At 57.6% G+C, this 26,378-nt stretch overlaps 12 protein-coding genes and 1 non-coding gene across 13 annotated transcripts; 4 read left to right on the top strand and 9 right to left on the bottom strand.

Moving 5' to 3' along the window:
- Nucleotides 1-250: 250 nt before the first annotated feature.
- SPSK_06343 (uncharacterized protein) lies at nt 251-1,484 on the bottom strand (the record flags this gene model as incomplete). Its single annotated transcript, XM_016733049.1, has 2 exons — nt 251-1,167; nt 1,247-1,484. The coding sequence occupies 2 exons, from the start codon at nt 1,482-1,484 to the stop codon at nt 251-253; spliced, it is 1,155 nt and encodes a 384-aa protein (XP_016592291.1).
- Nucleotides 1,485-2,416: 932 nt separating this feature from the next.
- SPSK_06048 (uncharacterized protein) lies at nt 2,417-4,473 on the bottom strand (the record flags this gene model as incomplete). Its single annotated transcript, XM_016732756.1, has 4 exons — nt 2,417-2,547; nt 2,629-3,959; nt 4,060-4,069; nt 4,125-4,473. The coding sequence occupies 4 exons, from the start codon at nt 4,471-4,473 to the stop codon at nt 2,417-2,419; spliced, it is 1,821 nt and encodes a 606-aa protein (XP_016592290.1).
- A 1,035-nt stretch (nt 4,474-5,508) lies between these two features.
- SPSK_06340 (uncharacterized protein) lies at nt 5,509-6,747 on the bottom strand (the record flags this gene model as incomplete). Its single annotated transcript, XM_016733046.1, has 1 exon — nt 5,509-6,747. One exon carries the CDS (start codon nt 6,745-6,747, stop codon nt 5,509-5,511), a length of 1,239 nt encoding a protein of 412 aa, XP_016592289.1.
- A 605-nt stretch (nt 6,748-7,352) lies between these two features.
- On the top strand, nt 7,353-7,424 carry SPSK_11204. Its single transcript has one exon. It is a non-coding gene; the product is annotated as a tRNA-Ala (tRNA).
- Nucleotides 7,425-7,788: 364 nt separating this feature from the next.
- SPSK_06077 (MFS monosaccharide transporter (Hxt8)) lies at nt 7,789-9,732 on the bottom strand (the record flags this gene model as incomplete). The annotated part of the gene is made up of 8 exons (XM_016732785.1): nt 7,789-7,915; nt 8,014-8,119; nt 8,206-8,589; nt 8,661-8,670; nt 8,736-8,787; nt 8,850-9,531; nt 9,590-9,617; nt 9,673-9,732. The coding sequence occupies 8 exons, from the start codon at nt 9,730-9,732 to the stop codon at nt 7,789-7,791; spliced, it is 1,449 nt and encodes a 482-aa protein (XP_016592288.1).
- Nucleotides 9,733-10,635: 903 nt separating this feature from the next.
- On the top strand, nt 10,636-11,583 carry SPSK_06486 (tagatose 1,6-diphosphate aldolase; the record flags this gene model as incomplete). The annotated part of the gene is made up of 1 exon (XM_016733191.1): nt 10,636-11,583. One exon carries the CDS (start codon nt 10,636-10,638, stop codon nt 11,581-11,583), a length of 948 nt encoding a protein of 315 aa, XP_016592287.1.
- Nucleotides 11,584-12,050: 467 nt separating this feature from the next.
- SPSK_06422 (D-3-phosphoglycerate dehydrogenase) lies at nt 12,051-13,150 on the top strand (the record flags this gene model as incomplete). The annotated part of the gene is made up of 2 exons (XM_016733128.1): nt 12,051-12,088; nt 12,160-13,150. The coding sequence occupies 2 exons, from the start codon at nt 12,051-12,053 to the stop codon at nt 13,148-13,150; spliced, it is 1,029 nt and encodes a 342-aa protein (XP_016592286.1).
- Nucleotides 13,151-13,267: 117 nt separating this feature from the next.
- Nucleotides 13,268-15,475, bottom strand: SPSK_06019 (uncharacterized protein; the record flags this gene model as incomplete). Its single annotated transcript, XM_016732727.1, has 1 exon — nt 13,268-15,475. The coding sequence occupies one exon, from the start codon at nt 15,473-15,475 to the stop codon at nt 13,268-13,270; it is 2,208 nt and encodes a 735-aa protein (XP_016592285.1).
- An 810-nt stretch (nt 15,476-16,285) lies between these two features.
- On the bottom strand, nt 16,286-17,360 carry SPSK_06428 (uncharacterized protein; the record flags this gene model as incomplete). The annotated part of the gene is made up of 2 exons (XM_016733134.1): nt 16,286-17,225; nt 17,308-17,360. The coding sequence occupies 2 exons, from the start codon at nt 17,358-17,360 to the stop codon at nt 16,286-16,288; spliced, it is 993 nt and encodes a 330-aa protein (XP_016592284.1).
- A 639-nt stretch (nt 17,361-17,999) lies between these two features.
- SPSK_06472 (nucleoside-diphosphate-sugar epimerase) lies at nt 18,000-18,968 on the top strand (the record flags this gene model as incomplete). The annotated part of the gene is made up of 1 exon (XM_016733178.1): nt 18,000-18,968. One exon carries the CDS (start codon nt 18,000-18,002, stop codon nt 18,966-18,968), a length of 969 nt encoding a protein of 322 aa, XP_016592283.1.
- Nucleotides 18,969-19,172: 204 nt separating this feature from the next.
- SPSK_06241 (uncharacterized protein) lies at nt 19,173-20,706 on the bottom strand (the record flags this gene model as incomplete). The annotated part of the gene is made up of 2 exons (XM_016732947.1): nt 19,173-20,388; nt 20,612-20,706. 2 exons carry the CDS (start codon nt 20,704-20,706, stop codon nt 19,173-19,175), a joined length of 1,311 nt encoding a protein of 436 aa, XP_016592282.1.
- An 826-nt stretch (nt 20,707-21,532) lies between these two features.
- SPSK_06010 (uncharacterized protein) lies at nt 21,533-23,773 on the bottom strand (the record flags this gene model as incomplete). Its single annotated transcript, XM_016732718.1, has 2 exons — nt 21,533-22,747; nt 22,853-23,773. The coding sequence occupies 2 exons, from the start codon at nt 23,771-23,773 to the stop codon at nt 21,533-21,535; spliced, it is 2,136 nt and encodes a 711-aa protein (XP_016592281.1).
- Nucleotides 23,774-24,552: 779 nt separating this feature from the next.
- SPSK_06228 (uncharacterized protein) lies at nt 24,553-26,112 on the bottom strand (the record flags this gene model as incomplete). The annotated part of the gene is made up of 1 exon (XM_016732935.1): nt 24,553-26,112. The coding sequence occupies one exon, from the start codon at nt 26,110-26,112 to the stop codon at nt 24,553-24,555; it is 1,560 nt and encodes a 519-aa protein (XP_016592280.1).
- Between the last annotated feature and the right edge of the window lie 266 nt (nt 26,113-26,378).

Below are 26,378 nucleotides of genomic sequence, written 5' to 3'. Positions count from 1 at the left end.
TTTCCGCTGGTATTCACCTGCGAGACACCATTTGTTTTTTTATGCTTGTCACAATGTCATGATTGTTTATTTAATGGCCCATATGTCATCTGAATGCTTACATTACCACATTGCTCAGTCATAAAGCATGAAACACAATGCTCACCGTCTTGCAACTCGTAAAGTGATTCAAAAACGTACATTCTATTGCATTCTATTCCGAAGGATTCAATATCACTAACCAAACGTGCAATGATGTCCCGCCATCCTCTTAGATGGAGTATGCCCGGCCCTGGATTCTGGGTGGAACTGACACCACCGACTCGTCATCGCTGTCGTCCAATGGCGACTCCGCGTCCACCACGCCGTCAGCCACTGGCACAGCACTGCGCCTGTTCTTGTTCCCATTGTGGGCCTCCAAGCGGTTCGGAAGGACTCTGGGGAGAGGGGCCCGCGGTGCCAGATCCGCAGACGGAGATTGCGCCGGTCGCACCGGTCGCACCGGTCGTGCTGGCCGTGCCTGTCTTGCTGGCTCCAGCCGTGCCGGACGTACGACTCTGGCGTGCTCCAAATCCTCGTCATACCATGCGAGGTAGGCTTGCCGAGGCTCCGGGGCCAGGAGATGGCCCGTGGCAGTGTTGTAGATGGCGCGGATCGGCCGGGGCTTCCGTTCCTTGCCCTCCTTGCCCTGCTTGGCCTGCTTGGTGGCCGGTGCCGGTCGTCGCAGGTGTTGTTGCGCCGGTGATTGGGGGTCGGGGGGGAGACCGGCTCGCGCGGCATAGCCGGCGAAGTAGTTGTTGCGATGCATCCGGCTCATCGTGCGGTTGTATTGGAGTCTTCTGCCGTAGTTGTTGTGGTTGATGTGGTTGTTGTGGTTGTTGTGGTTGTTGTGGTTGTTGTGGTTGTTGTGGTTGTTGTGGTTGTTGTGGTTGTTGTGGTTGTTGTGGTTGTTGTGGTTGTTGTGGTTGTTGTGGTTGTTGTGGTTGTTGTGGTTGTTGTGGTTGTTGTGGTTGATGTGGTTGTTGTGGTTGTTGTGGTTGTATGTGGTTGTTGTGGTTGTTGTGGTTGTTGTGGTTGTTGTGGTTGTTGTGGTTGTTGTGGTTGTTGTGGTTGTTGTGGTTGTTGTGGTTGTTGTGGTAGAAGTTGTTGTGGTAGTAGTTGTGGTAGTCGTTGTAGTTGTTGTAGTTGCTCTTGTTGTAGTAGTTGTTCTTATTGTTCTTATTGTTCTTATAGATGTCGTTCTCGCCGTTGTTCTTCATCTTCTTACTTTTGTTGTAGTTGTTGTCGTTGTTTTTGTTTTTGTAGCTGTTGTCCTTCTTGTCATAAATATCGTTCTCGCCGTTGTTCTTCTTCTTGTTGCTTTTGTTGTCGTTGTTGTTATTGTTGTTGATAATATTACTCTTCCTCGGTCGCCAAAACAACATCTTCCGAGTGACGGCCTGGACGCCTCGGGCCACGCCGCGAAAGGCTCGACGAGCCACATTGCCCGATGTTTTGTCCATCATACAGATGAATGCTTTTGATGGGCGTTTGGATTCCTGCAGGTGCGTGTAGATTTAATTAGGATCTAAAATCACTTTATTGTAAAGTACCGAGAAACGGGCTTCATGTTTCTTTGTCGTTCCAATTTGATCTCTGCGGACAAGTTTACTCTTGTTCTGATGGCTCCCTTCGAATCTAGAAACAGGTAGAGTCGATAACGAGGCGTTGTTGTCGAAAAGAATGGAAGGTAGGTTGGTCGTTTGTCTCAAGGATATCCTCAGCAATATGTCTTGTTGATGTTTTTCGGTCGTATTGCTCTTCTTGTCTTGTTATGTGAACGAATAGACAATGCCAAGTGAAGATGGTAACAGTCACTTTCTGAGGATAGGTTGGCGCGAACTCAAAATTATGTAAGTATTGTTGGAAATATCCATGGTACTGTGCGCACAAAATTCGCTGTAATACACTGGCTGACTACGCGTAGTGCAGCTTTGGCATATTGCCATACTTCCGGGACTGGGAACATGTGTAAGAGCACAGTACATGGCGATGGGCCTTGTGGTCCCGTTGTCAGCAACACTCTGAAGTTTCAAGACTGCGGTGGAAATCTTGGGTGGACATGTCAAGTCTCTTTCTCCGTAGAACAGCACATGTCTGTCATTATGGGAAGAGGTGAGTAGTCGTAAGCGTCACCATCAGAAAAACTTGTCACCATTGTTCCCATATCGCCTGCAAAGTAGAAAATAATAAAACAATACAGCAAGTATCCGTGATAAGTAAGAGATGTGTGGTATAATACTAACAACAACAATAATAGAACGCCGTAAACATGCAATGATACTGTGATATCGTTGTACTCGAGTAGAAAAGGTAGAAACAGTAAAATAGCAGGAGCTATGTGTGCTTAGTCAGTAGCAAATGTTGGACAGCTGTTGGGTATCTTTAGGTGATAAGGTCACCGCTGCCGGCGGGTTGCCGAGGACGCCATAGGGTCGCTATTGTTGTTGTTGGGGTTGGGCGTCACGACGGTGTCCTCCACTTTGCTGGCGAGTGCCTCATCCAACACGGACTGTGTGAACGAGACGTCTAGAAAGTCAATACGAGTGTACAAACAATAACAAAAAAAAGAGGAAGAGAAAGAAGAGTCGACAGAGACAAGAAACGTACCGTCAAGATCACTGAAGCTGCTGCCGATGCTAGGGGTGGTGCCAATCTCACTGCCTTCGCGCGAGATGCCCGAGGCGGCCCGGGCGGCGCGGACGGCCGGGCTGCGTGCGGACAGCGTGTGTTGGAGGCGTGGCGGCGATCGGATGCCGGGAACACGGGACGACTGCAAGCGCGCGGCAGCCTTGGCGCTGGCGCTGGCGCTGGCCGTGGAAGAGGAGCCCAGCACGGCAGTAGCAGCGGCTGCTGCCGCGGCCGCCACGGTGGGCGTCTTAAAGGCTTTGGTGGTGGGTGACGCTGAGGCAGACGAGGACGGCGATGCGGAGTCGGCAGTGGAGTGTCGTTTCTGATGATGCTGATGGTGTTGATGGCGTGGATGCGGCCTGCTTCCGCTACCGGTGCCTGTGGGATGCGTCGCTGTGCTGCTCGCTTTGCTGCTCGCTTTGTACCGCAAAAAGGCTGCCTGGGTTTCAGACTCGTCGCCGTCCCCATCGGCATCGGCATCGCCGTCGTCTGAGCCGCCCGATGAGATCCCCAGGCCAATGACGCCAAAGTCACCGTCACCTGCAGCGTGTGATTTGCTGCCCCGGTCTCGTGTTTGCTGCTGCTGCTGTGGAACATGTCCTGGAGGGCGTCGGAAGATGCGCGACATGACAGGCTCCGACGGGGTGGACGACGACGACGAGCTCGAGTCCGACGTGGCTGCGGGCGATGAGGGTGCAAAGGCCTCGCCCTCGCCCTCGCCCTCGTCCTCGCCCTCGAAGTCGTAGGAACCAGGCCGCCCGCCAGCCGCATCCATGGGTTGTGCCGGGCGAAGGGACAGTCCGCGGCCCACGGGCGATGCCACCGAACCACCGGCAGCACCAGCCGCAGCAGCAGCTGTCTGGGGCGAAAACGACGAAATGGTTTGTAGCGTCGGCCGGATGGACCGGCTCGGGCGAATCTGGCTGTCCTCCATGGACGGGCGACGTGAGCCACTGCTGCCGCCCACGGCACCCGGGGTTCGTGGCCCTGGCCCTGGCCCCGCACGACTGCCTGCCGATGCTGTCCGCCGCATGGTCTCTGCCGAGGCCGTCCGCGCGCCAGCACCGGAGCCGGACGGTCCGGCACCGGCACCGGCACCAGCACCACCGCTCGACAACGTTCGTCCCATAGCCTCGGAGGTCAGCGAGGGCGAGTTCACCGGCGAGTCGCGGCCGGCCGCGGTGTTTGGATTGGCCGTGCTGAGCGTGGCCACCTTGCGCGTCTGCGCGCGGACCTGGGAGACGTGGCGTTCGGTGAGGACGGTGGCCTGGACGAGGAGGAAGTCGACGGTCGCATCGAACGTCTGTGCTCTGTTGGGAGAATTGTTGTTAGCACGGGTCCCTGCATGACAAGGGGGGATGCGGGGCAGAGGGAGCGCAGAGAGGCCGCTGTGGGCTTGTTTGGTCGTACAGTTCTTCCCCTGTGGTACACGCGTTAGTCCTGTTCAACCTCCATTCCCAGACAGAGAAACGTACAATTAATATCGTTCTTGGACGCGCGGGACAGAATGCGCCACAGTGCGTCGTCCTTGTCCTTGTTCCAGTCGACGTCGGGCGGATCGACAAAGCCGTTTCGCGGCGCCGGCACGCGAATGTAGACGGTGTACTGGGGCGGTGGCTGCTCAGGCAGCGCGGGCGATCGCGCCGGCGACTGTGCGGCTTGCTTCTGTGCGGGCGACGGCTGCTGCGGATCTTGCGACTTTTGCCGGCGCATCGACGTCGATGCAGGTTGCGGTTGCAGTGGCGGCGGCGGCTCGTCGACGGGGTCGTCTGGAAAGCGCAGCGGCAGGTCCAGCGCCTGGTCGTGCTTTGGGTCAAAGTCCATTGTCGCGGTCGATGGGGGGCCGAACCGGGCGGCAGACGACAGAGGAAACGAAAACGAAAGAAATGGTCGCGTGCGATTAGAGAGACATTGGGATCGTGAGAATGGAGGGCGTCGAGCATCAAATGTGCTTTGCGGAGCACAAGGTGTCAGTCATCGAGTGAATGGCAAGGCCATAAGAACAGCCTTTGATGGGGGTCAGTGTCTGCGCAGCCTGGTCCGGATGGGTCGCGAGGCTCGTTCGGAGAGGCAGAACGTGGGAGGACGAACGAATGGGCGAATGACGACGCCAGCCTGACGTGAGGAGAGGCTGAAGCTGGAGATAGTGAGCTGTTATTGGCCCACGGTCTCGGTTTAGTGGGGACTGCAGGAGCTCTCGTGGGGCACTGACAAGCGTTCAGGGTCATTTAGTTAGGCACCCCAGACGCTAGATCGGGTGCCTGCGGCGGCACCTATCAACGGTTCCCAGGGATGCGGTTTAGCCGCTGTGAATGGAGGACGGAGAGTCCTGTTGTACGTACTTTTGTATTTCGTGTACCGGACGACAGTGAGACCACGAACCGATGTTGCATTCTTGTACGAACGGTTGAAGTAAGTAAGACGGCCGAGAATGTGATTTAAGAACTATTGTTATAGCGCTGCTTCTACAGCTGAGAAGCTGCACACATAAGATACCTACGAGTGCTGTAACCCCGCTGAACAACGTCAGCGGCCAGCAAGCCGCGTTGTCAATATGTTGTATGTTGTAATTACATTGGATAAAATTCACTTTACATTTCACATTGGTCATTTTGTTGTCTTGGTTAATAGAATATTTGTTAGTCTTAAAGTTTTTTTTTAAGTTCTATTTCAAAGATATAATATCTTACGCAAAAGGATCCGTTTGTAATTAAGTCCAAAAGAAAAGGGGGAAAAAAGAAAAAGAAAAGGAAAAAAAGTGAGACTGCCACTACACTAGTAGTGTATCTGCTTCACCAAAGTGAGTTACGAAAACACTTGTTCTCGCCGAGTCCAGAGGTGGAGGAATGCCCTTCATACCTACATGAAAGGGTCCTCCTCGTCCTTGATCGCCATCTTCTCTTTGCCCTTGCCCTTGGTTTCCGGCGTCTCGTCCTCCGCCTCCTCGGGCGGCGGCGTCCGGTGTTCAAAGCGCTGCAGGTTCCCGGGGCCCAGGTCAAAGGCCGGCGGCTGGTGCAGCTCGACGTTGTCGGTAGCATACGGGTCGCCCGCGCTGAAAAAGGGGCGCCGGCCCTGCAGGTGGCTCGTGTCCTCGACGCGGTCCAGGACGTCGTAGCCGACATGGGCGCGCCGGGCCAGCGGCGAGAGAATGTCGTTGTAGAGGTTGCGGCGGGTGCGCCGGCGCAGAAGAAAGGCGGTGCGGGCGTCGAGGGCGTCCCGGTTGCGCTCGCGGTTGCGCTCGCGGTTCTGCTGCCGGTCGGCCGGGGACGGCACGGCCTGCGGCGTGAAGCCACTGCCGTCCTGCGCAAAGTTGTCCATGCTGCGCAAGAACTCGGGCGATTCAGGGGCGAGGTTGGGTTGCTCGGGAGAAGGGCTACGGCCACTGCTCGCATGAGACAAGAAGAGACCCGACGGCAGACTAGACGAGAGGAGACTCGACAGATCCGACGAGAGGAGACCCGACGGCAGATCCGACGGCGGGGACGGGTTGCGGGGGCGCGCGGGCTGCGAGGACGGGAGCGAAGGGGACGGCTCATGCATGTCGTTGGCAAACTCACCGTGGCTCCGCGGACGCACCGAGGCGGGCGCCAGACGCTGCGCCGGCCGCTGCAGCGGCCAACGGTCCGCCACCATGCGGTCCGGTGCCGACCGCGCCATGTCGCGCATCTGCAGGCGCATGCGCCGCCCAGCCAGCATCGCCTGCTGTTGTTCGTCCTGTCGAAGGTCAGCCGAAGACAGAGAGCTCAGCTCATCAATGGTCTGGTCGGCCAAGGCGCGGGCGTCGTCGTCCATGTCGTCGCCGTGGACATCCGTCTCGTCGTCCTCGTATACCTCAAAGTCCTGGTCATTGACCAACCAGTCGGAAGCCTGGTTGTTGTTGTCGTTGTTGTCGTCCTCGACCAAACCCGAAGTAGAAGTGGTGGAGAATTGCAAGTCGTCAAAGGACGGAATAGGTTGGACCGTCGGCGTGGACCGACGCGGAGGGCTAAAAGATATCAAGTCAGACGAAGTGGAAGCGGAAGCATCACGAGCCAAGTCACCATTCCCACCCTTGTCCTCCACATTGTTGGCAAGGCCAGCAGGAGACATGAAGCTCATTTTGGCGGTTGTTAGTATGGGAGAGATTCCAAAGTGCGAATGTGTACGAGTCGAGGTGCTGAATTGTTGCTGAGTTGATGTTCTTCTTTGTTGTTGAAGAGCAGAATCACGCCAGATTTTTGTCGAGAGCCATGGCATCTATATATACCAGTTTGCATTGCTGGTGAGAACATCTCCCATGTTCAGATACAAATCCAAGTCCACTGAACAAATGGCAGTTCAACGACACATTACAATGGTGAGCTTTTCGTGTGCTGTTTGACTACACAATGCAGCTGTTCATGTTTCAAGGATGCCATGATGTGCTGTTCACGTTGGTATGCAGGTGGGCGGAACAATGACATCTCGTACCACAAACATGAACATCGATTGTGAACAATGCTGGACGTTGACATTGCACCAGATCAGCGTCTTTGTGTCTGCGGGATGCCCTGGTGTGGTCGAGCCAGGCCCGACCGGTTCTGCAGTGTTGATAGCGTAAATTAGCGTACGTTCTGCCGAGACCCGCTTTCCGCACCGTCTCCACATGGCTCCGATGTTCCTCCTGCATCGCCCAAGTCGCCCATTTAATTCGACATGACGATTGCGCCGTCAAATCAGTTACAGGGCCTTTGGTCTAGTGGTATGGCGTTCGCTTAGCATGCGAAAGGTCCTGGGTTCGATTCCCAGATGGTCCATGAGCGTTGTTGTCTTTTTGTGGCATTACGCGTTTCTGGAAGGACATCGTGAACTTTTTGGTGTCTCCACTTGTTGCCTTTCTGATTAGGGTGAAGTGTTTTTTGGGGGGTATGGCAGGTTTTGCTGTCATGTCTTTTGGATGTTGTGGCTTCCGTTATCCTACGTCCGTGTTCTCTCCAAGCTGAGGCTTTAGACCAGGTTGTCTGAAGCGTCGAGTGTGTGTGCGTTGTGTCCAAGGAGTTTTATTATTAAGTGTTCTAGAAGTTGTCCGCCGTTGATAAGCAAGTAAGGACACGTTAGGAAGATGAGGATACATCTTGGGGCGTGACAACAACACATGTCCACCCACCACGATACCACAGCCTACTCAATGTGCTCCGGTCTAACCATCGGTTTCTGATCGGCCGAAAGCTCACCGTCGTCCTTGACCGAGACGACGTGGTCGCCAAAGGCGGCGGCAATGCCCTCGAGTGTCTTTTGCTTTGTTTCGCTGACCATGTGTTAGTGGGGGGCAGTGGAGGAGCTGTGGAGGAGCTATGTGGCACCAACCAAGTGGCACCAATGGAAAACGGAGAGGAGGACACGTACGGATAGTAAAAGTAAATGATAAAGGAGTAGACGACGCAGCAGCCGACAAAGACGTAGTAGTAGTTCTCGCCGATGGTGGCAAACGCACTGGGGCCGGCCTCGGTGACTGGACAGTTAGGGCATGTTCATAAACAGGGTGCAGCGGGGCCGGGGGGGGGGGGGAAGGGGCATCCGGGGGGCAGGGGAACGTACTGCCCACGTTGACGACGTAGTGGCAGGTGGCGGCGATGCCCATGACGCGGCTGCGGATGGCAATGGGCAGGACCTCGGCACCATAGATCCAGGTGACGGGGTTGATGAGACAGTAGTAGCCGACGACAAACAAGTAAATGCCGAGCAGCGCAAAGCCCTTGCCGACCTTGTTGTCGGTGTGCTGGAACTTCCACTGGAGGATGGCACTGTAGACCTCGGTCCAGACGACCCAAGCCATGCCGGCGAGGAGCATGTTGCGGCGGCCCCAGCGGTCGGGCAAGAAGACGATGGAGATGGCCGTGGCCAGGAAGGCGCAGGTGCCCCAGACAGCGGCGAGGGCGAGGATCGTGTTGGACGTGATGCCGAGAGACTTGTACAGGGAGGCTGGCGATGGTTAGGATACTGTTGTCGATTTGTAGATGTAATGTACGTTTACTGAGAGGAGACAAACTCACTTTGGTAGTACTTTGACGAGCAAGGATTAGTAAAATGAACTGTGTAAGGAGGGAAGACTGGCCAAGCCTGCTTACCTGGATGACATTGACGCCCGTGATGCTGGTCAGAACTTGGACCGAGACGGACCTGCGCATACCGTGCTTAGTACAGCGGCTATTCAACAAGGGGGACACGACAGCCAGACATACACTAGAATTCGGTGCCGGTACAGCCGCCACATCTCCCGCCACGAAGGGATCTCGCGCTGCTCTTCGTACTCGATCTGCGCCTTCATGAGGGCAAACTCGCCGTGCACCGCGTCCGACAGCAGGTCGCTCCGGATGCGCGCAAACACGGCCTGGGCCTCGTCGAGCTTCCCGCGCTGGATCAGCTGGCGCGGCGACTGCGGCATGAAGGTGACGAGGCCGAGGAACAAGATGATGCCCCAGGGGATTTGGAGGGCGAGGGGGAGGCGCCACTGGACCTGGCCGTAGGGCGCATAGCCGCAGGCGAAGCCCAGCCAGTTGGAGACCATGGTGCCGAGGGCGAGGCCGGCGCCGTTGAGGCCGCCAATCATGCCGCGGATGTTGGGCGGGCTGATTTCCGACAGGTAGACGGGGACGGTGCCGCTGAGGGCGCCGACGGCGATGCCGGCGAGGACGCGCCCGGCCAGGAACATGCCAATGTTGACGGAGCCGGTCTGGATGGCGCAGCCGATGGTGACGAGGACGCACTGCAGCTGCATGAAGCGGAGGCGGCCGAGGCGGTCGGCGAAGAGAATCTGGCTGACGGCGCCAATGGCCTCACCGGCAATGTAGATGGCCGCGACGGAGCCCGTGAGGCCATTGGACGGGTGCTTCATGTACTCGACCCAGCTGGGGTGGGCAATGGCTGTGGCTGTTAGCAAGTGGACAGGAGAAGGAGACAACGTGTTGTAGTCTCGACGCACTTGTAGTTGCAATGCCCGTATCGACGCCCTATTTTGTTAGCCGTTGTCGTCGCGTGAAAGATGTGTGTTATGGACCAACGTACATAGAGAAACGTGCCCATGCAGGCAAAGGTCGCCACGAGGATGGGATATGCGTCCTTCATCCTGGCGAGTTGACCGTGTTGATCGTGTATTGGCGACAATGGTGTGATGCCAAGGCTGAAGATGGGCAGACACAGAGAGGAGACGCTGTAATAGCTTAAAGAATCCCAAACAGCAACAATAGGAGCAAACAATGAGAACGACGTCGGAGAGCGAAGCGGAGACCGCCACGACACGTTTAATACAAATGAGAAACGGACCGTGCCCCCGTCCTCTCTCTCTCTCTGGAAGCCAAGGACGATCAATGGCAGTTGACAGGAAGCTCGGTAATGCAGATGATCTATCACCATAACGGCGGGTTCTTCCCCTCATGCTGCCCACAGACGACGTTGCAGTAGTTGCAAAAAGCCCGGCAGATCATTGTCTGTCATACCCAAGAGAGTAGAAATTCCAAGACCCCAGAGTTGGCACCCCGCAAAATGGGGACGTGAGATGCGGAGATGCGGAGATGCGGAGGGCGTCTCGGGGTGTCCTGGGTTGAAGTGTACAGAATAGAGAATTAGTAAAAGAGGTCGAAATAGGAAAGGAAAGTAAAAACCAAGAAACCTGGTTTCGGTCGCAAGCCAAGAATGCCAGGACCCCATTTACACCGTTTCCGCACTAGCAGGGGTTGGCGGTGTCACGGTGTGAGAACTACAGTTCAATGATATCCCGGACCGGCATTTGACTAGGGCGTCATTCACATTGACTGGACACAGCGTTCTCCGGCCAGTCGGTCTGTTTCTTGCCGTTCTGCTGTTTTGTCCGTGTTCGGCGCTGTCGAAGCCGAGTTTCGCTGACATGGCTCAACTTATATTCATCCAATAATTGCATTTGGTTTTGTTGTCTTTTCATTTGCTAGCATTCGTTTGTTGCCACAGACGCTCCCAACAGCTACCATTCAGCCTCACTGTCGATTCCACATCATGTCAACAAACGGCACGAACAGTGTCCACACCAACGGCACCAACGGCTCCGTCAGCATGGCCGAGAAGCTCAAAAACAATCGTGCGCGGCGCATCGTCGATGCCGCCGCCGCCGGTGGCTATGCCATCCCGGCCGTCTGCTGCTACACGCTCGAGGCCGTTATTGCCACGGTGCGCGCCGCCGAGGCCAAGCAGTCGCCGGCGCTGATCCAGCTGTTCCCCTGGGCCATCGAGTACGCCGACGGCTTGCTGCTGCACGCGGCCGCCGAGGCCGCCGACAAGGCGTCGGTGCCGATTGGCGTGCACATGGACCACGCGCAGACGCCCGAGATTGTGCGGCGGGCGGCCGACCTGGGCGGGTTTGACGGCATCATGCTGGACATGTCGCACTACGACAAGGAAGAGAACCTGCGGCTGACGCGCGAGCTGGTGGCGTACTGCAACGCGCGGGGGATCGTGACAGAGGCCGAGCCGGGCCGCATCAACGGCGTCGAGGACGGCATCGAGGACACGGGCGACATGGACGAGATCCTGACGGGCCCCGCCGAGGCCGAGGACTTTGTGGCGTGCGGCATCGACTGGCTGGCGCCGGCGTTTGGCAACGTGCACGGCGTGTACGGCCCCAAGGGCCCGCAGCTGCGGTTTGATCTGCTGACGAGCGTGCGCGCGGCCGTCGGCGACCGCGTGCGGCTGGTGCTGCACGGCGCGCACGAGCGCTACTTCCAGGAAGAGCTGCTGCGCACGTGCATCCAGCACGGCATGGCCAAGGTCAACATCAACGGCCCTGTGGCGGCGGCGTGGACGCAGGTGCAGGGCGAACTCAGCGGCAAGGTGTCGCTGACGGCGCTCGTCGAAAAGCAGACCAAGGCGATGCAGGACGTGGTCGAGTACCACATGGACTACCTGATGTCGACGGGGAAGGCGGGCGACGTGGGGAAGGCGGCATAGACGGCACGCCAAGGATGTGCCCTTCCAAAGATAGACCCAATAGAATATCGTCCAGTTTCATGTCCTTATTTTGAGCACCCTGTGTCATGCTCCCCGCACCGGTCTGTCCATGGTTTTGGCTTGTGATCACGGCTTGCGCCATTGTCGCTGAAAACCGTAATGTTGTACAATCCGGGTCAATGATGCTGCGCATCGGTCTCGTGCGGTTTTTAGCAAGGTGGAGGTGAGACCGGCTTGCAGCGAAGTGGACCTACCCCGACACGGCGCATTTTTGCACCGCACGAAGAACTGGAGATGCGGGGTGTGCCACGGGGGAATTGAACGGGTATGCCGTCAAGTTGTGGAAGCGTGGGTGCGACGATGCGTCCACACGTGCATAGGTGTCAGTATAACTGTACGCCGCAGGGCGTCACGTTCACATCGACGCGGCACGGATGGCCCAATGTGGACAGCCAACCGTCGACACCATGAAGCCCAAGGCCCTCTTGTTGGGGCGCATTGACCAGTGCGTTGTTTCTGCTGTTGTGTGATTCTTGTACTATGTCAACCACTCACACATTTTTTTTTCTTTTCCAGCGCCACGGCATCGTGGCAGGCGCTCGCCGACCTCGCCGACCCGGTCGACCTCGTGACGACCGCCGCGACCTCCCGTGCCGAACTTCTTGCCGAGTGCCGCAGCGGCGCCCTCGACGGCGTCGTGGCCATCTTTGACCGCGCGCCGCACAGCACGTCGACGACGGGCCCATTCGACGAGGAGCTGATCGGTGCGCTGCCGGCCAGCGTGCGGTTCCTGGCGCACAACGGCGCCGGCTACGACAACATTGACGTGGCGGCGTGCACGCGGCGCCGCATCCGGGTGTCCCACTGCCCGCGCGTGGTCGACGAGGCGACGGCGGACACGGCCGTGTTTCTGATCCTGGCGGCGCTGCGGGAGTTCAACAACGGCATCATGGCCATCCGGCAGGGCTCGTGGACGGGGCTGCTGCCGCCGGAGCCGCTGGGGCACGACCCGCGGGGCAAGGTGCTGGGGATCCTGGGGCTCGGCGGCATTGGGCGGTGTCTGCAGCGCAAGATGGCCGCGTTCGGCATGACCGAGGTTGTGTACCACAACCGGACACGCCTGCACCCCGACGACGCGGGCGGTGCCGAGTATGTCAGCTTCGACGAGCTGCTGGCGCGCAGCGACGTGCTGAGCCTCAACCTGCCCCTCAACGCGGGGACGCGCAACATCATCTCGACGGCCGCGTTCGCGCAGATGAAGCGCGGCATTGTGATTGTGAACACGGCCCGGGGCGGCGTGCTGGACGAGGCGGCGCTGGTCGACGCGCTCGCCAAGGGCATCGTGTCGTCGGTCGGGCTGGACGTCTACCAGAGCGAGCCCAACATCCACCCGGCGCTGGTGGCCAACCCGCGCGTGTGTCTGCTGCCGCACATGGGTACGTCGACGGTCGAGACCAAGACGCAGATGGAGGAGCTGGCGATTAGCAATGTGCGGTCGGCGCTGACCACGGGCAAGCTGGTGACGCCGGTGCCCGAGCAGAGGCATTTGGATGCGCAGGAGACGTGAGCGAGATGTGAGCGAGCAGACAGACTTCAGATTTCATGACACAAGATAGATCAAATGTAGACGATAAATAGGGAGCAAGACATGCAACTATTCCGCTACATGGAAACCATTGTCCTCCTACAGCCAGTCCCGGTCAAAGTCGGGCGACGGGTTGACAAAGCCAAAGCCAAAGCCGGAGCCAAGCTGCTGGGGCGTGCCTGCAGGCGGAATCTCGATGAGCCCGGCAAAGACGCCGTCAAAGAAGTCGTCCGTGGCGGCGCTAAAGAGGTCGTGATCGCGCTCAACGTCGAGGCCGCGGTCTCGGTCCCGGTCCCAGTTGTGAGCCTGGTCCCGTTCTTGGGTCATGCCAGACTGCCCACGACCACGGAGGCTGGCCAGCGAGCCGAGCCGTCGACGGAGACCGTAGGCCGTGCGGCGCGTATCGTTGAAGATGGCGAGGCCGGTGGGTCCACCGGGGCTGTTCTTCGTGTCTAGGATGAGCTGCAGAATGTCGACGTAGCACTGTGCACAGGGCCAGTACCGCGCCGACTGGTGGAGCACAGCAACGAGCGTCGTGAGGTGGGGTGGCGGTGCAAAGGGAGACGATGCGGTTGCGGTGGTGGCATCGGCCACCCCGTCGGCCGTGTTGCCTGTTGTCCACAAAATGATCAAGCTGCGCGCGGCCACCCAGACAACAAAGGCAAACAGCGGCCCGAGCTGACCGACCTGCGCCGGCTGCAGCCCCGTCGCCAGCCCAGCCACTTGATCGACGGCCTGGCGAAGCTGGGCACGGGCCGAGCTCGAGGGCCGCATGTAGGGCGAAGCGGTGGCCGGGAACGAGGCAACGGTGTACATGCGAATGTGGATGAGGGCGTAGGTGGCGTGGACGAGGTACCACATGGGGTCGAACGGTATGGTGGTGGAGGCGGAGGGCGCGGCCGGCGACGGTGGCGTGCGCACGTCGGGCGGCAGATTCTCGCGCCAGGTGCGGCTCAGGATGTCGATGCGGCGGAACTTGCTCTGCCACTCCTGGCACTGGGCGGGCAGAGACAGGTTGGTCGGCTGGACGAGCAGCTGGTTGGACTGGTCGACGAGGGACAGGATGTCGATGAAGCACTGCCAGAGGGTGGGAGGGGGTCCGGCTGTTCCGGCCACGCCATACGGAGTGGTGCTGGGACTGGTGCCGGTCTTCGTTCCAAACCATGCCAGCGGCACGCGCTGGCCCCAGGCGTCGTCGCGGGCCGGATACTGCACGCGCAGTCGGCGGCGGTCAATGGCACAGGGCTGGCCGAGGGACACGCTGGAGAAGCGGTCGAGGTTGTAGATGGTCCAGAACAGGCGCCGCTTCTCTTCGGCCTCGACTGCCGACGAGGAGGAGGAGGGGGCCGACGAGGCCACGCCGAGAAGGGTGTTGGCCGTCGCCGCGCTCTCCTCGGTGTCGTCGTTGGTTACGAGCGGCGAGGACGGCGACGTGGCACGGACGCTTCCGCTCGCACTGTCCATGCCGCCACCACCCAGACCCATATTCGCATTCATTCCGAGGCCCATGCCCACGCCCACGCCCACGCCCATAACCCCCGTGATCGGTGACGGGTTGTGGTCCAGGTGCAGCTGCCGTGCACAGGCCACGAGCATGGCCATCATGTTCCACGTGCGCGGGCCGGGACCGTCGCCCATGGCATCGATGGCCAGCAGGGCCAGCGCCTGGTACGCGACGAGCGACGCCGAGTTGATGGTGTCCACAAGCAAGCGGTCCCGAGAGACCTTGACGTACTGCTCGCGGGCCGCCGCCGACGGCCAGACACCACCACCTTGCTCATCTCGGGTCGTCGTCCAAAAGCGAAAACCCAGGACAACCATGCCGTGCAGCAGAAGCTGACGGTCCGGCAGGAGCATGGTCGCCTGGAAGGTCGGGCGGTGAAAGAGCGGCGCCCATGGATAGACGTGTGTGAAGAAGAGGTCGACGAGCTCGTCGAGGACGGCGCGGGGCGGCAGCGTGGGATCGAGCGGCGGTTCCAGCAGGGGGAGAGGCTGCTGTGAGGGAGGGAGGGGAGGATTGTACGATGCAGGACCATTCAGCTGTGTTGGGGTTTGTCCCAGCTGCTGGGCCAGCTGTTGCGCATCCTCGCTGTTGTTGGAAGGCGCGACGGAGCCCATGTCCACAGACGGTACCTGCCCGCTCCGCACACTCTGCGCCTGCACGTGCTGCAGCACATTGTGAATCGACTGGGCCATCTTCTCCACGTTCTCTTCCAGGAGAGACAGCCGGCCCTCGACGGCTCGCCCATACCCCGGCCGCAGACCGGGCTGGCCTCTCTCCTTGTAGACGCAGGCCGTGCCTGTCATTTGTCAGTCACGGAGTCACAGTGAGAGGGGAGAGAGGGGAGAGAGGAACACCTTTTCGTCGACACGCATCGCACTGTGGCCGCGAGCTGTCACATCGTGACTTTTTGGCCTTGCAAGTTTCACATCTAGGGAGGTCAGGGAGAGGCGTGAGAATGGGATACTGGGAGTGAATGCCGGCCACCCACGTACGTCTTGGACATCGTGCGCGTCTGCTTCCGCAACATCCGCCTTCCATCGCCTGTCTCAGAGTCACCGGCGTCGCTCATTTGGACTGGCATCGGTTATAAAGGGATGGGGTTTTGGTGACAAGAATTGACTGAAAGTGAAGGAAAAATCAACCTGGCAACAAATATGGTATATATTCCGAGGTGGCAAGCAAACAATGACGATGAAAACGTGAAGGAAATGAGGAGAAATGTAAGAGTGCGGAAAAGTCAAGCGTTGGTGTGCAGTATCATACAGTGGCTGCCAGCGGGTTCGTGGTATGCGGTGCAGGGAGTTACTAGCCGGATCCTCGGCAACCGTTAGTGGATTAGAGGGAGAATCGTTGCCGCGCCGAGTTTACAAGGCATTTACACAATACACTTCTTTCTTCTTACTTTTAACCAGCATAAGCAAAATAATGCAAGAGAAAGACACAACTCTGTATATGTTGACATTCTGGAAAACTATTTACTGACATTCATTTTCATTATTCATACATCCGAGACCACCGTCTCACAGTCGACAATATTTCGTATCGTCTTTGACCATCACGTTTTTCTGGTGTTCGTATCCTCCTCGTGTCTCTCTCTCTCAACATACCTCCTCTCAATACGCCTTCACGCCCGCCAGCTTTAGCAGCTTGTCCGTCTGCTCGGCCGGCTGCAGCGGCTTCTCGCGGTGCCGCGGGTCCGGCGTGCCGTCCGGCAGCCGCGCCGCCAGCTCGCGCAGCTTGATGTTGGTGTGCGGCCAGTGCGTGGTGCCGCCGTGCGCCTGGAAGACGCGCTGCTTCTCGGCCAGGGCCTCTGGCGAGGCGAGCGACGCCGGGGCGTACGCCGCGTAGATCACGGTGCGGATCGTGGTGCTGGCGGCCGTGGGCTCGCCGCCCCAGTGGATGCAGCGCGAGTCCCAGAGGATCAGGTCGCCCGGCGCGGCCTCGACGCGGACGGGCCGCACGCCGCGCGCGGTGAACCACGCCATGTCCTGCGCGGAAAAGTAGCGGTTGTCGCGCATCGCCCAGTCGGCCGGGTCGGTCTCTTCGTCAAAGAAGGCCTCCACGAGCGCCGCCGAGCCGTCCATGACGCACAGCGAGCCGTCGTCGGGCCCCGCCTGGCTCAGATTCAAAATGCCCTGGATGCAGTGCAGCCCGCGCTTGCGGGGCGCCTGGTCCACGTGCGGCCACGGCGCGCGCGGCGGCTTGAAGTTGGGCAGCGTGACGTTGAGCGAGTCAAACGACACCAGCAGCTCGTCGGTGCCCCAGAGCTGCGCAAACGCCTCAATCAGCTTGGGCTCCTGGCGCGCCTCCCACATGAAGCGCTCGTGGATCACGCTGTAGTGCTCGTACGTGTTCTTGTCCGTCTGCAGCGGCAGCTTCTCCTCGGACCACGTCGTCGGGTCCTTGGGGTCAAAGTCTGGGTCGAACGTCTGCAGCCATTGGAAGGCCTGCTGCTGGTAGTACTGTGCGCGTTCCGGGGTGATTACGCCGCGGACCACCGTGTAGCCCTTCTTTTCGAGTTCATCACGCCAGTCGCCGCCGGGGTTTTGAATTCTGGAGAAAAACAAGTGTCAGCGGGTGTTGAGTCTTTATGGTTGATGGGATCCAGTATGCAACACGGACTGGCAGGACTCACTTGAAGCTGCTAATCTCCTTGGTGGAGGCAGACGGTGTAGTTGCGGACGGCATGGTCGTAGTGGACGCGTGTTGTTTGACGCTATTAGGTATGTGTAATGGGTGTCGATTCATATGCAGTGTCTGTGCAAGTTGAACGTACTCAACAGCAACTGTTGGTCTAGTCTCCTTACAGAAACCCGCTTCTTGCACTTATATACCCTGTTATTATTGTTCCTCTCCGATTCATGTCCGGCGCCATGCAATATCTTGGCCACGACAAAGGTGACGGTGATTTGAAGTGAAGACTGGGGCTCGCCAAGGAAGAACAAAAACATGCACATCATGCGGAGGTGAGTTGTGGAGATGTGGAGGTGTGGAGGCGGGCTGTCATTGTGCCGGACACTAGCTCTCACCCTCACTGTACGTCCTGCGGGTAATGATGCCCCGGCGCTAAACAAGCGACTCCGTCAGCGGAAGCCTTCAACCGTTGTTGGCGAAGTTGGAGGAGAGGTGACAAGTAGAAAGAGGGAGGATGAGGAGTCGACGGCAAGGGAATGAATATGTAACGGAATGAGGAGACTGATGCTGGATGAGATTTGCTGCAGTATTCTCTGGTGACGACTGTCAGCGCTGTGTATTATTTTGTTATACGCAGCAACCAATCACAGTTCACAGTTTACACCGCAGTCAACACCGTACACTGCACCTACTATGAGAGTCCTCATTACCGGCGCGGCCGGCTTTATTGGCCAAATCACCGCCAAGGCCCTGCTCGACGACGAGCGATACAGCGACGTCCTGCTCACCGATGTCATCGAACCTCCTGTGCCGGCCGGCACAAAATATCCCGAGCGCGCCCGGTGCGTCAAGGCCGACCTGTCGCGGCCCGACGACGTTGCTTCGATTGTCGCCGACAACCTCCAGTCCGTCATTTTGCTCCATGGCATCATGTCCTCCGGTGCCGAGGCCGATCTCGCACTCGGCTACCGCATCAACGTCGACGCCACCCGCGCCGTCCTCGACCGCCTGATCCAGTCGTGCCCCGGCGTGCGCGTCCTCTATGCGTCCAGCGAGGCCGTCTACGGCCGGCCGGTGCCCAGGCACGGCGTCACCGAAGACGACATCCCCGCGCCGGAAATGTCCTATGGGTGCCAGAAGATCATCTGCGAGACCATCATCAACGACTATACCCGGCGCGGTCTCATCAACGGCTTTGCCCTGCGCTTCCCCACCATTTCGGTCCGGCCGGGTGCGCCCAGCGCGGCCATCTCGAGCTTCTTGTCGGGCGTCATCCGCGAGCCGCTGGCCGGCACGCCCTGCGTCCTGCCACTGCGCGACCGCGCCTGGCGCCACTGGATGTCCTCGCCCAAGACGCTCGTCCACAACCTGCAGGTGGCCCTGCAGCTGCCCCTCGACGCTCTGCCGCGGCATCGCCGCGCCGTCAACATGCCCGGCTTCGCCGTCACCATCCAGCAGATGCTGGATGCGCTCGAGGCCGAGGGCGGCGCGGCCGCACGGGCGCTGGTCGAGGAGCGCGAGGTGCCCGAGATCCAGTCGACGCTGTACTCGTGGGCCGACGACTTTGACAACAGCCTGGCGCTGTCGCTGGGCATGAAGCAGGACACGTCGTTTGTCGACTCCGTGCGGGACTACAAGGCGACCTTGGCAGCGAGCAGTTGAGCACATGGAACGGCGGATCAAGCGGTCAACAGGAACGCCTATTTTCTTTGACGTGTTTGTTGTTAATGGAGGCGCAGGCAGTATTAGACAACCAGGTATACTTTAATTAATGTACAAAATGTAAGGTTACAAAGTGTGTCCCAGCTAGTCATCCTTTCCCTCTTATACCCCGTATCTCATATCTCATAACTTGTCGCGCCCGATTTACGTCCAACCCAGTCGGTCCGGTTGTCGTATCTGCCGTCCGTATCTTGTGTAGACGGGACGTGTAGTGGCCTTCTGTTTCTTCGTGATGCCGGCACTCCTCCGCTGAGCCCCATTAGGACGAGGACGCTGGCGAGTCGCTGCTTTGATGCCGGGCCCTGCTGGCGGCTGCCTTGTCTCAGGCGACACTTGCGACCGTTGTGAATGCGGTATAACGGCAGCCGGTGGTTGCTGCTGGTCCTTGTGCCACGTTTGTCGAGGGCGCAAGAAAGACACAGATTGCTTCTTCTTCTCGTTCGATTCCGCATCGGTAGAACCTGGGCGAGTTCGGAGTCGGCTGGATCGCCGACAGCCGGCAAGGGCTGATGCCAATGTTGTACCAGCGGCTTCGTGATCGCTGGTATCGCCGTGGCCAGTGCCTTCCTCGTCCGGGACCGGTTGCTCTCTCGTTGTTTTGGATGATGTGCCGTTCTTCTCTGCTGCAGACATGATGACCCGCTGCTCTTCCATCCAGACCAACATCGCCCCGTGTGCGGCAATACGGCGTTTCTCGTAATTCACGTGCCACTGCCGAGCCTCCGCGTCGTATGCGCCTCTGATGTTATGCCTTGCTATGGCCCACATTGATTTTCTGAGCCCTATCTCTCTCACCTGGTACTCGAGCCAGTTCTGCACGCGGGATTGCTTTGCGACATCAAGCGACCAGTCGACGAGAGACGCCGACTCGTTAAATTTGCGTCGCTTCAACAGGTAGCGGCCGTCGAGCATGTATTCCTCCAGCATGTACTCTGGAGTGCGGTGTTTTGGATCGTTTTGAAAGTCTTCCCGTACTCGTTTCTGGAAGTCGCGAAACTCGTCCCATTCTCGTAGCTGGTCAACAAGCGGCATAAAGCCATGGCCATTCCGCTCGTTGATGATGTGAAACATAGCAGCAGGATGCTCTTTTGGCAACCTGTCCTCTGTGTCGTACGGAAATGTGTAATCCGGTGGGTGGCATGGAGGGCATCCCGTCTCGATGAGTTCTTGTCGAAATCGAGCTTCCTCCTCTCTGTAGAACTGGACGAGCTCTTCACCTTCTAGTGGAGACGGAGGGTCGACTGTGCTCGCTTCGGAGGGCGTTCGTGGAAGGAATTCCACATTCTCGTCAGATAGAACCTGGAGGCGCTCGTTGACGGCGTCGAGATTCAGTCCACCTTGGAGAACGACTGCTTGCGCCCTGGCGTGCGAGAAGGACAGCGGTCAAGCGGTCAGCATACAAGGCAAATGTTTGTTTGGAACGTTTAAAGGGAAGGGGGAAATATACTGTAGGTCTGCAAGAAGTGCAAGCCGTTCTTCTTCATTTTCAATGTTTATGTTCGGGTCCTGTACAATACTAGGCAAATGTTAGCGTTGCAGTCAGCGCAAAGCGAAAGATCCGCTGATGGAGGAAGGGGACGGACGTAACACCGTGGAAGTGATCCAGCGTGCGGTTGTTTGAAAGAACCTGCCGCCCGATGAAGTTCTCTTTCGTTGCTTGGGTGAAAGCAGACAGCATTTTGGCAATGATACTCCGCGTATACGTCATTTGTAATGAAACTTGAAGCGGGAAAGAGAATATTTGTTTTGTACGACAGGATTAGGAGTCAGATAAGGTCAGGCTGTTAAAACATCATATAAGTCCATTCTGGTTTACTCCATGTTTAGCGCTGGGGCAGAGCCGCTACGCGCCGTTGTCGGGTATTTCCCGGGCCACTGCCTAGCCTTCAGCGCCTAAACTTAGCGGTCGTCAAAATAGACAGCACCAAACAGAATGTCATGCTTCATCCGTCTTTTTAAATCACTCTCATCCAACCATATTTTCTGATGCATTGTCTACGCGCCCAACATGAGACCGTAATGTAGGCCGGTGATGAGAACTGGGAGACAAAATGCAGTATGCTCAAAGTCAGTTTGTATATTTTGCATAGTTACCTTTTTGTAGTTCCCCCAATCCCATAATTTTGCTTCTTACTTGGTTTTGTCCCGTCAATGCATCTCACATTGAATTACAAGCTAGGAACATCCACGTATGGTCTCGAGTAGAGTGGCCGTAAAACTGGCACTTCTTATCAACTTTTAGCGAATGACATCAAAATAAGCCGCTGATATATAGAAATATGATGCAAATCCAGAGAGGCTAACTAGAAAAAAAAAAGAAATATGCATCATCATAATATCATAATCAAAGACAAGGACAAGGAGGCAAGAAAGAAAGGTGATAGGCGCATCTGTAACTGGTATGACGTCTCGTGGAATGATAACCAACGGCATGGAGGGTGGAGGACCCGACAAAGAGTTGATGCTAGCCCAGCTGGCCTGGGCCGTGATCCTAGGACATCTGGTCACAAGTCACTGTTTTGCCCAACATTGGCAATCTTTATCTTCTTTGATAGCCGTGCATCGTCCCTCGATGAGGAGGAGTACGACGTTGGCCGTGATGCAGACGTGTTGGCATGCCGTGGCCGTTTTGTTCCAGTGGGGGGAGGTGCAGGCTGTTTTCCTGGCATGTTTGCCACCGACTCCCCTGGGCCCTCCTCAATCAAATGGATGGGCTCACGCCGGGGAGAGGGGGCTTGTTCTTTGACCCGGGGAATCTCATCTGATTCCCGTGCATCCATGTCCATCCGCTCTAGTATAGGTCCCACGTCACAGCTAGGGATGAGATCAAAGTTCATGAACCGGTCCCATATCGATCCTAGACTGTGATGGCTGTTTCTCTCGGAACCAGTCTGACGATTCTGTGTGTGCCGATCCTGTGTCTCCTCCGACCCCTTTGTGGCGACCCTGCTCGGCATCGATTTGTATGGAAGCTTGTCGTCCGTCTCAGACAGCGGTTGGAGGCATGCCACAGACGGATTTAGTGTCACAACCCTAGGTTCCTCTGGATCATCGTCATCCCCATCAATGATGTCACCACTGCGTGTCATCTTGAACAGACCGTTGGCGCAGCCTCGAAGAAGGCATTCAAACGCCTTGTACCGTTTTTGGGGATCTATGACCAGCATGCATTTGAGAAGGTTAATGACGGGATCACCGGGATGATCCTGGTCATGCTTCTGGACTGCGTTGAGGATAGTCCGCGACCAGAACTTGATCCACACTCTCTCCATTTGGCGCATCATGCCACGGGTGCTTGGCAGGCCGTACGTCCACTCGAGCATCATGACTCCAGCGGACCAAATGTCCACGGACAGCCAGTATCCTTGAGTGGACTGAGCGCGTCGGTGGCTGGGGAAGACGTCAGGGGCACCGTACAGCCATGTACAGCAAAATGTCGTCATGAGGCTGCCTGGCACGGCCTCTTTGGAAAGACCAAAGTCAGTGACGATGATGTGGATGGGATCCAACCTCTCTACGAGGATGTTCTCGGGCTTGAGGTCACGGTGGGCCACGTTGCGCATATGCAGATAGTCCAGGACGATCAAGAGTTGACGAAAGGCGCTGCGGTGCTGATCCGGGCGTAAGGACATCTTGTACATGTTGCCGTGTGGGTAGTATGGCATAAGCAGTCCCGGAATTCCGTCCGATTGGAGTGCGAGAAGTTGGATAATGTTTGGCTGTTGCGATAGCACGCATTAGCTTAGAACGGCGAATGAAAAAGAAAAGGAGATACAATAAATGGTTCTCAGCTCGATTCTCATCGTACTGGCGTCGAAACGTACATGTGGGTGTTGCTGCATCATGCGGGCTTCGTTCCAGAAGTCCGCCTCCACCTGATGTCTTTTTGCAGATGTGCTTGGATTGTTGAATTTCAACAGCCTCTTTCTAGCCGCCGTATCGCCCGTGGTGACATCGACAAGTAGCTCGACAACCCCAAAGGCACCGGAGCCGATGGTCCTCTGAAAACATAGACTGCCGAATGGAGGCGGCGTCGGTGACGGACTACTTGGAGCGGCCGCCAAAGGTTTGTTGTCTAGGCCTGCCGGCCCAAGAACAGGCGGAACCGCCAGTGCTGTCTTCTGCACCCACTGCTTCAAGTTGGCGTAGTACTCGGGTGTGGCCTCCCTTGTATGATTAGGGAAGACAATTTCAAATTGAACGTCCTGCGACGGTGCAGCAGCACCAACTTCAACTTTGCTCCAGTACTGTGGTTCCGACGGGCCAAGGCAAATAAAGAACTTATCACCCCGCTGCGGACGAATTTCGTGACGGTGGCCTGGCCTGGAGTGGTAGATCACTCGAGACTTTTGCGCCGTCATCTGGTGGAACTGGACGCGAAACTCTGGCGTGATGGAAATTGCAAAGTGCCGGCGACTGACTCCCAAGGTTTGTGGGAGGCAAATCATAATGTCGGACGTCCTGGTACTGTAGCCAAACTGCCAGCCCTCGGCCGGATCTTTGAGCGCCGTATCGTCGTCCAACCGTAGCACGAGTCGGTCTTCGGCGCTGGGGTCGGGGTCGTTTTCTTCGTCATCGACGGATTCGACTATGGAACCTATATCCGGTGTAGAGTCGCGGCTGCTGCGGTCGACCATCCTTTCCTTACCGGGGGCAAAGAACTGCCTGTTCGCCGAAGAAGCGAACGCCCCCAAAGCGTTCATGGCACTTTTGGGGAGGATGAGGGCAAAGATCTTGGGATCCATCGTGAGTCGGTTGTGACATACAGCAAAACACAAATTATTGGGAAGTAAAGAGGAGCTACAAAACAAAGGGCAAGAAACTTTCAGAAAGACCACGGACCACAAAATTGGCCTGCCTTTGAGCGAACTGGACTCTTTTCCTCCATCTCGCATTGACGGCCAGCATTGCGGTCTCATGTCGGGCGCGTAGACCACGTCCAAAATAAAAAAAATGGTTGGATGAGAGTGATTTTGAGCGCAGCATGGAACGGGCGGTGCTGCCTGGTGTCGCCTTTTTTTAACGACCGCTACAAGTAAGTGTTCAACGCTAGGCAGGGCCCGAGATGGACCCGCCCGGTAAAGGCGCGTAGCGGTGCTGCCCCCAGCGCTAAACCAGGGCTGCGGCAGCATGATGTCAGCGACGACGAAGCCGCCGGCGCGGCTTTAGCATCCGCCCCTGCCCATCGTCAACAGTGCAGCTGGATACAAACTTGCGTAGTTCCCATTGATATTGAATCTACCACGGAGAAGGCATGCGGCCTCGCGGACGGCAGATACGGCCACCGTACCGAGAGGATTGGGTATCCGTAACGAGATATGAAAATCTACCTGCAAATCGGTCTGGTATACAATTGATACCATGATATGCTATAATGTAATTGACATTATTTAGACTGTATCTGGTAGTTTAGCAATACGCCAGCTTCGTTAAACAGCCAGCATTTCGAAGAAGCAAGCACGCCGCGCTCATTATCTAATCTGTGTTTTCCAAGTCGAATGTTCCTTGTCCGTCCCTGATTCACTCAACAAATGGGCTCCTGCCAGCCAATGGTCCATTTGGGGGTGCCGATGACGAGCACCACCACCACTAGACCTGTGGCCAAGCTGATACCACCGTAGACATAGGCATGCCGCCGCCGGAGACCCGACAGCTCGGCCATCCAGGTGCTGACCGTCGTGAGGCAGCCGCAGAAGCCGTCCATGATGCCCTGCAGGACCTGGCAGCCCACGAGACGGGTGGCGGCGACGGCAGACGCGTGCTGCAGGTCCCAGGCCATGGCCAGCACAGCCGTCCCGAGAATGTTAGCGGCAAAGGTGCCGAGGGGAAAGGTGGCAAAGGTGCCATTGAGCTTGAGACTGAGGTAGAAGCGCAGCAGGCAGCCGAGTGGAGCGAACACGAGGGCAAAGAGCACATCGGTGCGCCAGTGGTTGGCTTTGGCCGGGCCGGGCTGGAAGACGGTTAGGAGCACAGCAGCGAGCCAGGAGCCACATGCGAGGAGGACGACGGCGTTGTCGGCGATGCGGAGGAGTGTGGTGGTGTGAGTACGTGCCCACGACGTGGGACCTACTCGACGAGCAATATGCTTGCCAGCAATGGCGAGGTGTGCGCCGAGCTTGAGTGCCGACAAGCACATGCCGACGGTCAGAAAGAGAACGGCGAGGGGGGCCATAATGTCGTAGCCGACGCTGCGGCTGGCGACTTGGGCAGAATCGTCACTGTCGCCCGGGTGGTACCGGGGCGCAGGCAGGGTGTTGGCCAATGCTTCAAAGACCTCGAGCATAAAAGAGGAGAAGGAGGTAAAAGAGCCGCAGAAGCCGGTGGCCAGACCGACGTAGAGCGGGATTGGTTTTGAGCGTTTGATGGGAGCGGGGGCGGTGGCGGCGGCTGGTGAAGCAGCAGTTGGTAGTGCCGGAGATGCTGATGACACGGCAGCGGCGTTGTTTGGTGCGCCGTTAACCTCATTGACCGGGTCGACATTAGCAACATCGCGGTTACTGTCGTGTTGGTCCTCCTTATTGGCCTCGTTCTGTTCCTCCTCGTCTGCGGGATGGTCCCGGTTGATCAACGGTGCCAGCTCTGCCAGGAAGCCCAGCACGGCCGTGCCAGCAAAGTTGGCCCACAAGATGCCAATCGAGACGGGCGCGCCGGTGTAGGTCGTCAGGGACGTGAGGCCGAGGCGGGCGAGTGTACCCCAGAAAGAGAAGAAGATGAGGTAGGCGACGGTGTAGAGCTCGACGAGCGGTCGCGGGACGGCAGTGCCATAGCGGCGGCGGCCTTTTCTTGAGACGTCGGAGGCCCTTCGTTGACTCTGTGCATCCCTCTCGAGCTGGGCATCCTCCTCTCGGTTCTCCTCGAGGCTGCGGTAGCTGGTGACACGCAGCTCATCCGGGTTCTGGACGGGTGGCGGCGCCTCAGCCTCGTTGATGTTGACGTACGAAAGTGGGATATCATATGCTTGCGGCTTGTCAGCAACCTCGTCACTGTGGCCGTTGGCACCGCCGTCATCACGGGTATCTCCAGTCTCTGCATCTCCAATCTCGCCTCGTCGATGTCGACCTGCTTCGACACCGTGTCGATGCATGGCCTTGTGGGACGTGGCCACCGGCCAGTGTCCAGCGCTGGTAGTCGTGTCTCTGGTTAATGTCGTTAATGTCGTGGGTATAGATGCATGTATTATGTTGCTCCCAAAAAGGGGAAGTAAATAAATGCTGTTTTGGGGCCTGACGCGCTCTACGCGTCAGCGGGAGCGAGGAATGCTGAGCAAAGAGCCCCCCGGTGGGCCTGCGACTGCCGGTTTGACGGCCAGAATTAGATGGGACAGTCAGTTTCAATTGATGATATTGAGTT

The sequence above is a fragment of the Sporothrix schenckii genome (genome assembly GCF_000961545.1).
Source record: "Sporothrix schenckii 1099-18 chromosome Unknown Cont38, whole genome shotgun sequence".
NCBI classification, from domain to species: Eukaryota; Fungi; Ascomycota; class Sordariomycetes; order Ophiostomatales; family Ophiostomataceae; genus Sporothrix; species Sporothrix schenckii.
This window is presented reverse-complemented; position numbering and strand designations above follow the sequence as displayed.